This window comes from Brienomyrus brachyistius, chromosome 15, assembly GCF_023856365.1.
Source record: "Brienomyrus brachyistius isolate T26 chromosome 15, BBRACH_0.4, whole genome shotgun sequence".
NCBI lineage: Eukaryota > Metazoa > Chordata > Actinopteri > Osteoglossiformes > Mormyridae > Brienomyrus > Brienomyrus brachyistius.
In genome coordinates, this window is record NC_064547.1 from 13,363,620 (window position 1) to 13,381,312 (window position 17,693).

The 17,693-nt window shown below is 44.1% G+C and overlaps 1 protein-coding gene across 1 annotated transcript; it reads right to left on the reverse strand.

Moving 5' to 3' along the window:
* Positions 1-33: 33 nt before the first annotated feature.
* On the reverse strand, positions 34-16,714 carry cul1b (cullin 1b). The gene is made up of 21 exons (XM_048977164.1): positions 16,497-16,714; positions 12,640-12,817; positions 11,456-11,623; positions 11,297-11,347; positions 10,824-10,914; positions 10,436-10,599; positions 10,027-10,189; positions 9,815-9,945; positions 7,771-7,878; positions 7,551-7,657; positions 6,712-6,760; positions 6,429-6,560; positions 5,147-5,264; positions 4,650-4,726; positions 3,902-4,033; positions 2,894-2,986; positions 2,673-2,720; positions 1,632-1,714; positions 1,444-1,549; positions 976-1,089; positions 34-768 (listed from the first exon to the last, which is right to left on the reverse strand). The coding sequence occupies exons 1-21, from the start codon at positions 16,634-16,636 to the stop codon at positions 688-690; spliced, it is 2,334 nt and encodes a 777-aa protein (XP_048833121.1). The 5' UTR covers positions 16,637-16,714; the 3' UTR covers positions 34-687.
* Positions 16,715-17,693: the final 979 nt, after the last annotated feature.

The following is a 17,693-nucleotide window of genomic DNA, read 5'->3' on the forward strand; positions in this document are numbered from 1 at the left end:
AGTACTTCCAAGAAAATAGACTTTTACAAGGTATACAAGAAACCTTTAATTTTTATTTATCACACTTAAAAAATGAATCACACTATACAAATGATATTCTCGTAGCAGGTGCCGATTACACAGTACTAAGGGCCCATTCCGACACTTACGCTCTCTCAAAGTGCTGCCCGAATTGCATTCATAAATTAGTTTTTAAAATGTATTTTTCAATTACAACCACTGCCAATAGCAGCAGCCTTTTCATATCCGGTTCCGATTTCTTTTGCTTAAATGCAGATAGGCGGTAGCATGCAGCCCCACACTTTTGGGGGATCTTGATTTTGTCATGTTTATTTTGCTAGGTATGGGGCAGGGGGTAGGGGAGGGGGGAGAGCACGTCCATATTTACATGTCGCAACGTGTCTTTCGATCCTGAGCAGTTTGGATGTAAATGCAGGACAGGGGCTAGAAGACAACCCAGCCTCAGTTTTAAAGGGACATCCAAAACTGTAGCTACTCTGCCACCAACAAGTCAACTTGAGAGATCGAGAATGTCACCTTGTCAGTTCCAGGTTCTGCTTGCACATTCCTGACAACATTGACTAAAAGTCAAGAGGAATGACCTTGTAATTTTTCATAGACTCTGAAGAAAAGAATTTAAAAAAAAAATTTTAAAAAGAAAAGTGTAGAGGGGAAACGGGATAACATCTAAGCCAAATAACTGTACGTATCCTTCTCTCCATCGACACGTTCGAGGTACTCCTTCTCTATCAGGATGTCGATGCATTTCTGAAACCACAACCACAAAACTATTACTACAAAACCCAGAGAAATATGGTGACCTGCCATTATCTGTGTAAGTACAGTAAAGCATCACGCCTGAAAGCATTCTCTATTTAGACAGGCTATACAAAACGGATCAGAAGTGCTTTCTTTTCATAATATTACACTGGATTCATCAGCTAGGCTGTGGCTGAATAGGTGAGAGAGACTGACCTTAATGACGGGGACCCTGGGTTTAAAGCGCGAGGACAGCTGGTTCAGGACCTCCGCCAGCAGCTGCTGATGCTTCAGCACCTTTCTCATCTTCATGATTCTGACGATAGCAGCCTGCAAGTGTACGAGCAGACGGCACTCGTGAAGGGGATTGGAAGATGGTGGATGCTTACAGTCAAGTTACATGCACATTTGCAAGCTGTCCACACAGATGCAGAGGCATGAAAGCGAGAAGTGGATCAGTGCAGATTTGCTGCTGCTATGTATGCATGTCTATACTGAATATATAGCAATATCTGATAAATTTGGGAACCTGGTTCTAATAAGTATTCAAACTTTCATATTCAATATATATTTTTCTTAATTTATGTTCTACGTCATCTGCGAATGTATGCACCAATACTGCCAAAACACATTTCTAGTACAGTCAGGTGTATCTAGCTATTAAATTCTGATTTTGATTCTGACCTGTATGAGAAGCTTCCTGTCCTCTTCAATGTTCTTGTGGGTCGTCTCTTGCTCCTGCTTCTGCTCAGTCTTCATGGGCACGTTGATGTTGACTCGCAGCTTCTTACTGCACACAGGAGCAGAAACACCATTCTTGACCTTGTTCGGCAAAAACGCGCATGGACATAAGAAAGTGCAGAACATCTTACTTCTTGTATCCGAGAAACAGTTTTATTAAGGTGTCGGGCTTGAAGTCGACCTCGTCAACGTTGGCATTCTCATCTTCTAGAACCTGAACATCAACATAAAAGTAGTTATACACAACCGTAAGGAAATCCAATGCTTTGTACCAAATCCACAGCATTAGGAATACTACAGAATGATAGCAAACCACAAGGTATTTCCATTGTGGTATTAAAAACGGGTGCTGGGCAGCTGCTCGTTTGTTTCCTGAATAATGTATTATTTTGGTTTTGCTGATACAGCAAGTTAGACACAATGCATGGTGTCCTGGACGCCATCTTGAACGGAGTGGAGACAAGCCAGATGGGCTACACCCTTGGTGTTGAGCTGAGGAACCTGCCTGGAGCCTCCGAAAGCCCTCGAGCACTAGATTTCCAACACAACAATGATCTCCATCTCCATCAATGATCTCCACATACTCAATGTGTTCCATTGTCATCATACTTGAGCAAGTTCCTAAATCAGGGATCTGACAAAACAGCTGTGCGGAATAGCTGGAAGACCCTCAATTAAAGGGGGTACATGAAAGAGGAAAGAATGAGGGGAAATATGGTGAATATTTAACCTGCCTGATACTTTGAGACCTGCTTGGCGTGAGCGGCGTCCTTCCCTCACTAGAATGAACGCATAGGAGGTATAAAGCCCCTTGTTCCTGCCTCCAAGACTCAACACATCGTGGGAGATGAACACATTCTCTGTGCCCTTTAATCACAGAGGTACGACGTACTTCTGTTGTTCCCAGCAAGATAAGCCTGAACTCTACTTTCAACCCAACTTATCAAAGAAACTTTTTTCCGCCCGATTCAATTACCAAAGGAACTCTTAGCTGGTGGAAAAAAAACATCCATCAAATCAATGTCAGCCAGAGGAGGCTCATAATCAATGGATGAGGCTAATTATTAAAAAGAGGCCTTGATGTTTTCATACGTACTGTACAAAAGTACTAGACAAAATGTATATATATATATATATATTCACTTATCTGAAGATAAGTGTAATGCACTTACCAATAATTTTGACTTCAACAAAATCTGCAGAACCTGCACTAATATATCCTGGAAAATGAAAAGAAAAGAAAAAAAAAAGTTTTAAAATGTAGATAAATAATGGCAGTTGTAAAAAAGCATGTTTGGAAACACACCAATGTGAGATAAGGGCATAATCTCCCCTGTCATGGGTTCAGTAACAGCCTGCCCCCCCTGAGGGTGGCCGAGGTACAGGGCCTTACCGTTTTGATCTGCGTGCTGTCAGCCAGCTGCTGCACGGTGTACATGTCCTCTGTGTTGTACTGCAGTAGGATGGCCATCTGGAAAGTGGATGCCTGGATGGGGGATGCACTGCACATCACTAATTTGGCAACCCAGCCCAAGCGGGGTGACAGATAGCCACCAGAGGGCAATGTTCACTCACATCCCCAGCATTCGTCATTTAACACGGACTGTAATCAGTTCCAAAGGATTCCGCCCATATAAACATTCGTCATCTAAGCACCAATCCCAGTGATGGGAGCCAGAGCCTCTGCCAGGCAGCTACGGTACAGCCTGGATGGGATGGCAGGCCATTGCAGGAGCTGCACACATGTAGGCTCACATATACTTATCTTTGTGGGGACTCCCCAATTAATTTCTGTGGCATAATTATGACAACCGTAATCTCTACCCAGCCCTAACCTTAACCATAAGCAACCTTTTTAGTTTTTTGATTGTAGTCACCGATTTTTACAAAATTGAGTTTCCCTTGTGGACACCCAAAAATGGTCAACATAATGTCAAAACAACAGGTTTATAATCACGCTGTTGATCGGTCTCACACACACACACACACACACACACACACACACACACACACACACACACACACACACACACACACACACACACACACACACACACACACACACACACACACACACACACACACACACACACACACACAAAGCTATTTATAAATACCCCAACTTTCATTAGCGGGATAGCAGTAGAAAAATCACGGGATGAAAAATATGCAGACTGCCCATGCATTGAGCAAAGGTGGACTACATTCCTGGGGGGTGTAAAGGAAAATACTACCCAGTGAGCCACTGTGCCACACCCATACAAATATTACAGCACATAAAGCTGGAATCATCTCAAAACTATTGCTGTGCTTAAATGTGATAACCAAAACAAACTGCCATTTGTGAGAAGGCTGCACGCGAGAATTTGTGAAGCTTAGCAGACAGAAGATAAAGGTAGACCTGTAGCGTGTATCGGTTCTTGAAGCAGTTGGTGACCAGCTCCCCTTTGGACAAGTGGTAAAGCCAGGTCAGCTTGCGGCCGCTGTGTCTGCTGGCGTAGAAGGACGTGAATCTTTGGTAACTCCGCTCCAGCTGTGGGGAAACAAAGCGAATGACGTGAAGTCACAAAGTGCCACACCAGCGTGTCCATCCATCCATCCATTTTCCAAACCGCTTATCCTACTGGGTCGCGGGGGGTCCGGAGCCTATCCCGGAAGCAATGGGCACGAGGCCGGGAACAACCCAGGATGGGGGGCCAGCCCATCGCAGGGCACACACACACCATTCACTCACACATACACACCTATGGGGAATTTAGCAACTCCAATTAGCCTGAGCATGTTTTTGGACTGTGGGGGGAAACCGGAGTACCCGGAGGAAACCCCACGACGACATGGGGAGAACATGCAAACTCCACACACATGTAACCCAGGCGGAGACTCGAACCCGGGTCCCAGAGGTGTGAGGCAACAGTGCTAACCACTGCACCACCATGCCGCCCCCACCAGCGTGTCATCCCAGCAAATCCAAGAACACAGCTGACGTAACATGAGCTCAAGGACAACGAGGCAACACTGGTTCAAATACTTGTGTTAGTTAACCAGGCTGTGGCTTTACGGGTGCTTATACTATGTTGGAGTTTCTCCTGGATGACCCAGTAAATAACTAAAGGACGAGGTCATACATAAAAAGAAACGGGGTCTCTTACCTCGGACGGCAGGGCAAATGTGCAGGATTGCTGGAAGGGCCAGGAACCGGAGCTGAGGACCTGGATGCTGAAGTCCACTGCAACACACAGGCCACGTCTGTCACTAAACAGATGGTGGAGAAGCTGGCGTCCACGAAGATGCAGGTTCTACATTACACATGACGTAATGTGTATTCTTCATGTCGGGTTAACGCTCGTTCGGATTGGTTAAACTGGAAAATCATTTCCATGTTTAGGAATGCTACTCCTGACCATCGACCAGCCAGACTTGCTGTACAGGCTGACATCACAGGCTGGTGAATGCGCATCTAAAAGCCTGGCACAGGTGAGGTATCTTCTGCCTGAAGCATGAGCCAATCAGGAGGTATCGCACCTCTCACAAAAATATAACCCACTTTCGGAAGAGGCATGCAGCAGGAAAGTGAGCGAGGCTAATGATCCTGGAGATGTTAATGACCCACGTCAGTATGTCAGGGAGCGGGTGGAGAGGCTCTTACAGTCCAGCGGTTCTGAGTTGGAGAGATGCTTCTTGAACTGCTCGTTGAGGTCTTTGCTCACCCCGATGTCCTGGAACATGCGCTGCAGTTTAGAGGTGTATTCGAAGCCACATGCTTGCTGGAGAGAGACACAGAATGGGGAACAAATTAGTGTAACGTTATTTTCATCCACTATAAAGCAATATTTGAAAATATAAAATAAACCTTATCCAGACAAATTTACTTTACAAATTCAATTTATTTGCTTGTTAACCCCCCATTTTATTGTCCATTTGCTACATTTTCCAGGTGGCTCTGCCCCAAACACACAACTCCCAAACTAATAGTGCGTTCCAATTGCCATCGGAACTCGGTTTCCAAGTACTGAAGCCGGAAATTATGACATGCGCTTTCCCGTTTTCGGAGATCCGAGAAATATCTCGCACAGCAGATCCTGAGTTCAGAATCCAAGATGGCTGCACGCCTTATCAACAGAAAGTTGTCGTTTTATACTGTTTAAGCACTACTTCTCATTTGTGGCTCATTAAATTAGTTGCACACACTATACCGTCTAACTTATCTGAGGATGTGTTGCTACAGAGTTTTATACGTAATGCACCGCGCGTAATGTGTTAACTGATATTGCTAACAATGGCTAATGATTAACTGGGCTAGAACAGATTATTTGTTGGATTCAAGGTAGTTCGGGCTAATTTTAATTGAATGAAGATCAAAGCCATTTAAATCTGACAAATTGTCCGGCTAAGAAAAAAATCTTGCTGTTTGATATGGATTCCTGGTATTGCTAATTGGGTTTCTGACTTCTTGTACTGGAGCGCGTTTAATTTGTATGTGACGTCATTCCAAGTTCCGACCTCCGAGGTAAATGGAACGCAGCATAACTCCATGCAAAAGGCCACACCTTTGCGGACACACACAATGACAGCAACTCGCACCTTCCCAGCCCCAGGGCTACCACCTAACACTCTGGGAGCACAATCCCATTCAAGAAATTCCACCTGTAGGTAGCCTGCTATCAGTAGATGTCACTGTAGAGCAATGAGAAGTAGAGGAATCTCAAGCCATCTCAGTCATCCAGTGAAGGTGACCCAGCCTGGATTTGAGGGCACCCTTCACCACAGAGAAGACTAAACTCAGATCACTGCATGATTCACCTTCGGAGCTCTGCAGCTCTAACTTCCAGTAAAACTCAGAACTGGAAGCTGCTCAGAGACATACAGGAACTGGCCCTAAACCTGCTTCCTGAAGCCAAAAACAGTGGAACGTGAAGAGGAAGCCCAACCTTCAGCTTTGAGATCATGCTGGCCTCCGCGTCGTCACTGGCACTGTTCTGATGGACCAATCGCTTCGCCAGCATCTTAGCGTAGAACTTCTGAAACACATCTTTGTCCTCAATGTACTTGAAGACCACCATCTGGAAGAGGAAGACATTTGTTAAGAGAAAGGATGTAAAAATATTACATAGATGGTAACTAAAGTAAGACCCAGAAGGGATGGATGTCAGAGTCGGCACCAAGCATGAAAATGAAAAGAACATTTATCAGTTACTGAAGGACCACACTTACCACTTGGTTCAGAGTGTCTTCCAGTTCTGCTTCCTCTGGGTTCTTTGAACTGAGTGGGAGACAGATGAAAAACAATAAATAATACCAGCAACCTAGAGTGTCACACCTAAATGAATCCAAACACACACACAACAGCTACTGATACCCAGGACACACACTTAGCCAGCAGTTATAGTCTTAATATAAAACTGGTACATCACACACAGGTACTCTAGTCCAGTTACTGGCTGCATTCTAAGGAAGAACAATAAAAATATTTATGGAAAAGAAAAATGTGTATTACAGGTTGTGCATATAAACTTAGATAACGAAGATTATCCTTCTCTTCAGAGCACTTTTCGGCAAGGTGCTTTCACAAATGTGCAATAAATTAGCATCGGCAATCCAAGTTCCAATGATGAACTAAGCAAATAAAGAGGTCATTAAGGGTCAGAGTCTCAGAAGACAGGGAGTAAATATGAAGGCGCAGAACAGAGTGCTTTGTTCTTCTAGGAGTCACCTGCCATTACACATGTCTTCTATTCCACCACTAGCTCTCCTGATTTAATTAATAAAGGGTTTGATGAGCAGATGACTGGCTTGATTAGGAGATTACTTGAGTCAGTGTGCTGATGGTGGAATATACGGAACGGCTCAGACTCCTAGAGCAGTGTTTCTCAATCCGGTCCTCTGGGACCCACAGTCCCTCCTACCAGTTCCCTCCCAGTCCACATTTCTGGTCTGGGAAGGAACAAAAACTGGGAATCTCTGCGAGTCCCCAAGGGCCAGACTGGGACACATTGTTCTAGAGGATAAGGACTGAGAATAAGAGATTCGTGCAACCAAAGTGGGGTTCGTACCTCTTTTTCAGTAGAGAGTCACAGTATCTGGCCAGGAGCTCTGGTGATTTACTTGAAGATTGAGCCATCTTGGTGATTGCATTGTTGTTGATGAATCGGCCACAAGCCTGTAGAGGGGGAAAAAATTAATTAAAAATGCACCGTGCCTTAGCCAAACTAAGCCTATTCAAACAGAACAGTAATAAGCTATACCACCCAGATTAAATCCTTACAAACTTACCTTGTCTAACGCCGCCACAAAGCCGGCATCGTTGTTGAAGGCCGACATTACTAGTGCATTGTACTTTTTATGTACGTCTAAGATGGTCTGGACGTACATTTTAGGATCCTGCAAAACAAAAAAGGAGTTGAACACATGAGATTGAGTTCCCGGTGACAAGAATAAGTCTTGCTAAAACTGCAAAGGTAAATATCATGGAACCAGTATAGCGGAAGCTTCATGAAAGCTTCAAAAAGTTGCCTGGGAAGAAAAGGAATGATAGTCACAGAAGAAACTAAGTGAGCTGCTACTGGAACCTCAGGCTGCAACAGTCATACTCTAACTGTATGCTGCACTGTGGTCACAGAGGAATGTTATTCCACACCACTGCATATGGATGGTATCACAATAAAGCCCACTTGACTTGACATCAGTGATGTAGAAATATGCCATCCAGGGGACTATATTATAATAAAAATACTGTGTTTACACTCGACATTCAACGAGGTGAGGAAGACTGGAAAGGATCCGGGAGTCCTTCCAAATAACGAAAGAAACAAAAAAAAACAAAACGGTGAGCTGGCACGTCGATGCAGATGGGGAACTCGTGGGCCAGAGAGAAACAATAATCGTTTCTGTCTTCCACAGAACCGGCTAACCCAAACTGACGAGAGGAGGGACCTTCTTGCAGTCTACCTCCAGGAAAATCACATGTGGCCGGGCCCAGTGAGACGGGCCCGTGTGTTATTTTAATTAGGTTTCTGGGAGCAGTCTCGGGAGATGGACCAGCCTGTACAGCCAAGCCTTCATTGAACCAAGGAACTGTGATTACTCGAGAGTAATTAAACCATTGTGCCGAAATCAGCGCAAATGACTAAACAAGAGCGGATCCACGTTCAGCCAGACGTGCCAAATGGAAGCTGGATCATCCCTCATAAAATCTAGCTATTCCATTACCCACGTCAAGGCAGGTTTTGAAGACAAGGGAGCCAGGTAGCACTCATCAATGCCTGTGTTTGGACACCTTCCCTACAATGATCCCCTTTTCACAGAGACTTAGCTCGAGCCAAAACACAGCCCAACACGCTCATCCCTCGCCGAGAATGAATGATTTCTTCTATGCTATTTAAACCAGGGCAGCACCCGAGATGAACTTGGCCTGACGTGAGGGAAACATTTCCATAACACAATACGGCTCAGGGCAAGTGGCCAGGGAGCGGGCCATGGTCACGGCAGAGTGCATTCTTTAAAAGTGCTTGAATGCTTCATTCCTCTGAAGCTGAACTGGAAGGTGATTGAGCTGGTTTTACAAAGCACTATGAATAAAGTGGACCCATAAAGAATGGTCTAACATTAACCAGAACAAATCCATGTCTTGTCTGTGCATGCAGCCCAGGCCCTCAACTGCCCCTAGAAAACCCCTCTCTGACCGCAAAGGACACAACATAAGCCTTACAAAAATCACAAAACCTCACTGATAGAGCAAGAGGGTAAAAAGGCTGGTTATGCAAAACATGCTTTGATCTCTTACACCAATCTGGCCTAATAAAATGAGTAAAATACTATGAATGGGATACGACTTCATTTTCTACATTAAAACACAGTCTCTTCACCATCTGCAATGGCCTTCCAAAGGCAACGGCCAACATCAATCAACTGAAACTGCTGACATCTTAAAAATGGACACTAAAAGGTTAATGTCACAAGAAACTGCAAAGCTTGACTAAAATATGAACCCAGAGAGATCCAGTTGCCAGGCAACACTGGCTAAATATTGCCATTTCTTTTTGAACAAAGTGTGGGGATAAGTACAATCGTTCAAACTCTGTACAACAAAACAGGACTGAGCAGTTCGGTTTAGACTCGTATCAGATCTCAGTTGGGACTTTTCAAAGTCAGAAAGCTTAAAAAGCTGAAATGTTATTAACTTTGTTTTTATAGTGAATATTCCTGTTTAAAATATTTCTAATCACAATGGTGAAAAGTACAGCAGGACAATGCAGCAGATTCTCTGTCAAACACATATGGCTCATCTACTAAATTCCAACTTTCACCACCAACTTACATTGAGAGCAGCTTCTCCACACTTCTCGATGGCAGCCAGCCCCTGGTTGTGGATGTGTGTCTCAAGCAGCTTCTTCAGCTCCCCCAAACCATCCGTGATCCGGGACACAAGGTTATACATCCGGCCCAGATCTGCAGGGATCGCACAAGGGAGCCCATGACGAGACATGTGGGCCAGCCAGTAGCCGTGAGGTCAGAGGGCCCGGCGCTCACCTTCGTTCTTGTCGGCATCCAGCAGGTTCTGGAACTCCGTGTGGAAGATCTCCAGGTGCTTCTCGATTAGCACCTGCTCACACTTGCGTGCCAGCTCGTCCTGCGTGCTCTCATGGAGGTAGACCTGAACTCTTCGCTGTTCTTCCAGAAGCCGTGCCTCTGCCTGAGTAGGAGCCCAAAATTAACATGTTAAGGAAGTTCTCACGCCTAAGCCTCCTTGCTCATGACTCCTTCTGCAAACTCAGATGCATGTGAAATTGCTTCATAGGGCCACCATGACGATGGCCGACAGACTTCCTAAAGAACACCTGGACCTATTTCTTTACCCAACCAACAAGGAGCATTTTGCTACTACCTTAGCATGTCAGCACCTTAAATTGAAACACAAGCAGTGTCATTATCAACTCACCTTTTTCATGTATTCAGTAACAGGATTTTGCTGCAAGAACTCTGTGCTTTCCCTTGTGTAGAAACGCTCTGTGTCTGCCAAGAACTGAGTCTCAAAGTGCTCTTTGTACACAGATAATGTGGGTCCTTTAGCAAAGGCATCATCTTCATTCAGGCCCAGTTCAACTGGAAGAAGTGAAAACATGCGGTCAGTCTTCCCGTTCAAAAATCAATAATGCTTTGTAGCATCCTACTATCAAGAGACCTACCGCTTGCTAACAAACTGAAGCTAATGTCAGGAGGTGGTCATTCTTTCCCCCCTTATCTGTATTAGTGCGTATCCCACAGAACACATTGCAGCGGAGGACGAAAACAGGTCACTATTGGATTCTAATAGTGCGTCCACTTACCGTACGACTGGACAACACCACTGATTAACCTGGTATTGATTGTTTCCCCATTGCGTTCCTTTTCGATCAGCTTCAAAACTGCATTTGTCACCTGCGGGAGAGGAGTCGGGGGCGTGAGATGACGACTGGATGTGGCCGCATGTTCGACAATACCGCTCAGCTGACTACTACTTATCAGCAGAACAACTGAAAAAACTGGCCCTTGGGTACTTAGTTTGTGAACTGGAGTTTCACAGGAGACTCGAACAGCAAGATATGAAAAGCAGCAGTAACTACTGAGGCACTATGTTACTGGTCAGGTTCAAACTGACTGTGGTAAAGAGACCATAAATGTGATAGAGAGAGTAACATAATGGCTAAACACCTGAGATCTTGGACCGTCTACTGCTACCATCAATGACATAATAATGTTACCTTTCTTACACAACACCAAACCAAGCAGGAAACAGTCGCAGTATACAATATATACTCACTTGTTTATTTAAAGGTTTAAACAAGCACTCTCTCCATGTAACCAAGGCCAGCTGGAAAGTGGAGGAGAGAAAAAATATATATATTCAGACGCCAGTAACCATTTATGGTAAAAGGTAGATATACATTTCTTCGGACGGATTGTGACACTGATCTCCTACCGAATAGATTTCGTAAATGCCTTTGCGCCCTTCGTCGCATTCGCGGCGGACCCAGTGTCGATTGAGGTAGGCACAGATACCATTTAACACCTTGCTGGAGAACCGATAGTCCTCCCACTGCTGTGTATAGAACTTCAGCACACTCTCATCCATCAGGTCTTCCCCATCCTTAGAGAGAAAAGTGCACCATTAAACTTGAGAAAGTGACGTCTGCTGATGCAGCGAGAAAGGCGCGAGTAAATGCTTGCTTGTACAAATGGAAGTTGACCTCAGGACTGGCTGACGGATTTCCTCCTACAGTTTTATAGTCCTTGGGGTTCCTGCCACTCATGCCCCTTGGCCAAACTGTAAGCGACAGGCATACTGAGGTGGGCCTCTGCCTGTCAATCACGAGGCACATTCCCTCACTGCCCTCTGCGCAAACATGTTACCCAGTAGTGTTATAAAAGAAGATATCATTAGAGGTCTATATTGAATCAATTCAAAAATATATTTTGCCAAACAGTTCCTTGCCTATTTTTCTTAAAATAGCAAAAATTCATTGTCAAGTGAGCGTCTTCCACTATTTCCATTGCACCAAAAATAAGATGAATGACAAATAAATAAAATGATCATGACCATTTAGAGCATACCCAAAAAATCCAAATTACCAGTTTTATACAGAAATCAAGCAGAGAATTTAAGGGCGAGCTAGACCATTCTTAGGCCAATCTTAAAGTGTGGAAAAAATAAAGATTGCGTTGATTTAAAGTAAAAACACAACAAATCAATACGGCTGTGTTTCACTGAACAACAAAAATGACATCCTGGAAGAACAAGGACAAAAGTACCCGGGATTGGCCATCAGAGAGCAATATCAACACACGGCTCTGGGGCAGTATCAGTCAGAGCATAACTGTCTGACTCCAAAAGTGAGACGTCAGCCAGTGAACTGGAATTCCTTCCACGTTGCACAACTACTGCATGAAAGCATTTCGCAATAAGCTGCGGGTGAGACGCAAGCAAAACACATCCTGTTATAAGGCTCAAATCAGGTTGAGTCAGAAGCATGAGAAAGTTCAAACTGCAGGGCCGAAACACCAAGGACAGAGATGGGGGGCAAAGAGAACCAAAACCACCAGGACATACGACAGGAGCCTGCAGTTACAAGATCTCTGACAAAGCCATTAGGAGGGAGAGATTACCTTGAGAAGGTTTGTCAAGTAGTTCTTCAGGAATTCCTTCAGCCGTTTGTACAGCTCCAGCCCAACGAACTGGGCCCCCCCAGGTGTCGGCGCCTTCTTGGAAGGTTTAGAGGGGGGCACACCGGCTCCCCGGGCCTGGTTGGACTGGTGCACGCTTGTACAGTAGTTATAGACATGTCTAACCCATTGGTTAAGGAAGAAAATGAAAAGCAGAATACTAATCTGGAATTCACGTTTTGGGTACAGCACTCATCTTTTAGCAACCCGAGTCAGTGACCGTTGGCAAGTACAACAGGTAAAAAAAAAATAATAAAAAAATCATTTCCTGAGCAATGCTCACGTGTACGACCAAAAGCCTGACAATGCACACCAGAAAGAGAGGTCTTGGAAGTAGAAAATGCTGTTCAATGTTCACTTCATTTAGGATATAAGATGCCGAGTATGGAAGGCTGAAATTGTATGCAGTGGCTTAACAAGCTGGTAGGTCTTGGTCACTAAATGAGGAGTGGCTGAATATGCCTTATATAAATCACCAAACTGATGTTTAAAGATTGTAGGAATAACAACAACGAACTGGTGGGCAGAGGTAGAATTAGAAGATCTCTCAATATCTATGGAGTTTTTACCTTCGCTATACACACACACCTTTCATACCTATTTAATATTACCACACCAGTGGGGCAGCGCAGCATGGTAAATTTTAGGTGTCCAGGACCTGCAAGTCACTGATACAAGAAGACCAAAAACAAGACAGGAGAGAGGGAAAAAAAATGTCTTCTGAATCAGTGACTTAAGGTCACCTAGTCAGCTCAAAACCAGCTTTACTACCAGTTGCGGTTTTTGAAAACACAGAATGATGCGAGAAAATCCCAGAGACATCTACACAATATTGGCTTGTTTTAACAGAACCACCTGTGTCAGACACACACTCCCCATGAGGGTGATCTTCACAGACCAGTACCACCATAAACAATCCTGAGTGGGCTTCAAAAGCCTGAGACTGAAAGCACTGCCAGCTCAAAGGAAGAATGTGGGAACGCTTCCTGCAGCTGTACGATCCATCTTGTAATTATAAACGAGGCTGCAATTACAACCCCCACATGAAATATAAACCCAGTCCAGGGGCAGAAGTCAGGCGGTGCAATGGACAAAATTACAGTGAGGATAGCCACTGGGAATGCAATCAGACAAAGAGCGCAACAGGCTGGCAAAACAGCGAGGCCTACAAACACAGGCCTAGATTTAAATTAAACACACAATAATGAAACAGCGGTTTGTTTAGCGTCTATATGATGCCGAGTGCGAAATGAATCAGTTTCACTCAGAGGTTCAATTACCCCAAAACAAAACGACTGACATGGGAACCATGAAAAATTTTAGTCAAAATGGCATGTAGGCTGCCTCATAACTCTGAATATCTGAAAAGGTATATTCCCCAATCACAAAGAATTTACATATATTAACAACAAAAAAAATTGATTAAAAGCTGTTCCCAAGAGCATCGGTGACTCCACCGATAACTGGAACATCCGAAGACAACGTGGCACAAAAAGTCGATAGCCAAGTTCAGTCCTTAGAGGTTAGGATCTATGCTGAATGTTAGAGGCCAACTTAAGTCCATATTGAGCAACATTCCACTTCTGACACTATCTGATCTTTGAAACAAGAATCTGGGGTCTTGGTCTTAATACAGTCAAGTTCTATAAACTACCCCATTTGAATGTACTGAATGTTTGCCTCCTGCATTGAATGTAGAAGAAATCCTTGATACTCAAGCTGTCTGATGAAAAGGAGGGAAGAAAACAAAACATTCTGTAACACGCCACTGATGTCCAAACCATTTAGACTATTCAACAAATCCCACTGTATTCACTGGGAAAAGGGACAGCCTGCTGTCTCCATCAAAAACTGCTTCTAGGAAAGCACCCTGAGTTGAAGGCTGTTATGATGTTGTAAACTTACCAGAGGATCAGACTAGAAGGGAAGCGGCAGTGAGGAAAACGCTTCCCAAATACCGAGTCGCAGTGTAAAGGAGGGTACAGTGTCTGCTTTCACCTAGAAATCACGACAGAGGGTTGTGGATAAAGCACTTGTTCATAGATGGAGAGCAACATGCAGTTAGGCTCAGATTCAACATTGGAAAGTGGTAGCACCAGCAAGAGCACACTGTGCTAGCTTTTAAGTAACAAATCAAGTTTCAATCTCATCTGCCGTCAAAGACCGACACGCCACTGATGTTCAAACCATTTAGACCATTCAACAAATCCCACTGTATTCACTGGGAAAAGGGACAGCCTGCTGTCTCCATCACAAACTGCTTCTAGGAAAGCACCCTGAGTTGAAGGCTGTTATGATGTTGTAAATTTACCAGAGGATCAGACTAGAAGTTTCAAAAGAAAATCTGTCAACCGCAGGCTATTAAAACATCGTACATGCAAATCCCAGAAAAGTGCCTTCCATAATACGAACAGAACAATCGATGCATCGTTCTGCAATGAATTCAAACCTATTCTAGACTCACATTGACAACTTATGACCAGATTCAGCTTGATCCAACACAGACATAAAGGTCATAATAGAAATTAGCATGGGAATTCTGCCATCTTCCACAAAGTCCCCTAGTGCAGCGTTTCTCAAACTTATTTGTCCTGGGGCCAGTTATGTCAGGCTTTGGGGCTGCAGGGCCCCGCATAATCGACCGGCCCCAGCCCCGATGATACATATCCGCATAGATAGATAGATAGATAATATTACTATTATTATTATTATACCTGACCTGATCTGACTGAATTTTGATTGGTGCAGAAACGAAGCTCCGCGGACCAGTAGGAATCCCATCACGGGGGATTATGCACAGACATACATCCATAGTTTGAGAAACGTTACCCTAGTGGCTAAAATGCAGCTGTGCTTTGCTAATGCCCTTAAATCCATGCAGGATTCACAATACGCACCTCTCCTCAAAGCTGGGTGCTGCTGCGGCAATGACTCCAACATGCTGTCATTTTTAGATCTATAAACTTCTCGCTAGACTAGTGATTAGCACAGGTTACACATGAATATGTAGCTCAGGGACAAAAGCCACACTGCTCCAGATCGATTAACAACAGATACATGGATGCCATGTGAGTAATGCCAGCACAAATCTCTAAATGCTCTAACAAAATTATTGATTATAATGTGAAGCCAGCATAAGTAAGGAAAGCCGGACATAAGATATTACTCTTTACTCCAACGGGAGCAATGACCCTCAAATCAGCAGTGGGGGGGGGGGGGTTATCACTGACAGTGAATGCCTGGAAAAGCAGGGACCTATTGTAATTCATGTTCACTTTATACCTGCACTGCTGAAAGTTCATAAAACTCAAAACTCTGACAGCTTAAACAATACATCATGCTGTCTTCCGTCTGTGACCTTAAGTGGCATCACTCTGCACCAATGGGGTATACAAGTAAAACGAAGAAGCTGTAATCGGACTGTCCAGTGTATCCATCTGCTCAGCTTCAGAATCAGCTATCAGCCATGAAAAAAAACAACAATTTTATGCAGCTGAGTACCTCAAGAGATTTCCCTAAAATGTGTGTTCACACTTGGCAAAATCTGACAGCCAACAGGCACTTCCTCATTTCATATCAGCCAGCCCTTACATTTTACTACAGATGCATGCGTTTGCTCCATCACAGGTAAAAAAGCTCGCAAAAAACATGTGTCCTCTAAAAACAGACCCTGGTTGTTCTTCAAAGCTGAAGCTAAAAGATGCAAGTAACTAATTCATGACTAGGGAACAGTTGGAGACTTGCACAGGGAATAGCTCACAGACATCAGACCCTCAAACGCACAGCTCTCAACAGGATACGTGTAAAGTTCCATGTATCGTGACTTGGCCATGCTCTGTCTGGTGTACACCTGCTGTATGCCTTTGCGGAGGTCATCCCAGATCTGGTCCAGCCCAATCTGTTTCAGTCCGTGTGGATTTTGGTTCCTGCTGGACGACATTGTCTCTTGGCTGGCGAAAGAACTTCCTTTATATATATATATATATATATATATATCTATATCTATATATATGTATATATATATATATATATATTCCCTTTAAAAAAAAAAAAGGGAAAAAAACAAAAAAACGAAACAAGATAAGAACTACTCCTCCATGAGAGAATTCCAAGGCCAAGATCCAAAAATGGGAAAAAAAAATGACCCGGCTTCCAAATGCCGGTTAGTTCACGTCAGGAGTTCCACCTCTGGCAGCCACTCCGGGACCAACCTCACCAAAAGACCTGGGGAAGAGAGAGAGAGAGAGAGAGAGAAAGAAAATGGGGGGGGGGGACACATATTAGTTTTCGCGTGATTTCCTGACAAAGAGGCCACTACCTTGAATAAACAAACAAAAGTTAAGTTCTGGATTTTTTCGAGGGGCGGAGGCTAGTGGCTTATTTCTTCATTGATGAATGTCCCGGGCATTGCAGGACATACCAAAACTAAGACATCAACGACTCTGGAATGTTGTGATACCAGAGAAACATCTGTATGGAGAACCAAAGCCCTCTGCGGAGATGGTATTTGTGTAAAATACCCACACTGCCTGACACGCACAACTGCACTCTCACACGTGTGTTTATCATGTTGCGGATATGCTGCAGATGAGCACAGAAAGTTGCACCAGATGTTCCTCCAGGCTGCCCAGTTGCATGGTCATTATATACGCTACTGCAGCCTATGGCATTCGGAAAACGCAGGGCAGTCAGCCCTCTGAATCTGCAGGTTCCCCATCCGCGGATTCAACCAAATGTGGAGTAAAAATAGAGGGGAAAAAATCCCAAAGAGCAAACCTTGAACTTGCCAACAAGATAGCACTATGCTGAATCCACACGAATGAAGTGAGAATTTTCTATATTGTCTATGCACAACAATGCTTGCATCAGTTCTGAACATGTATAGTATAATTATTTACATGTCATTTACATTGCAACAGGTATTATCTAGAGATTATTTCAAGTACACAAGAGGCTGTGGGTAGGTTATTTGCAAATATGCCATTTTGGTATGGGGG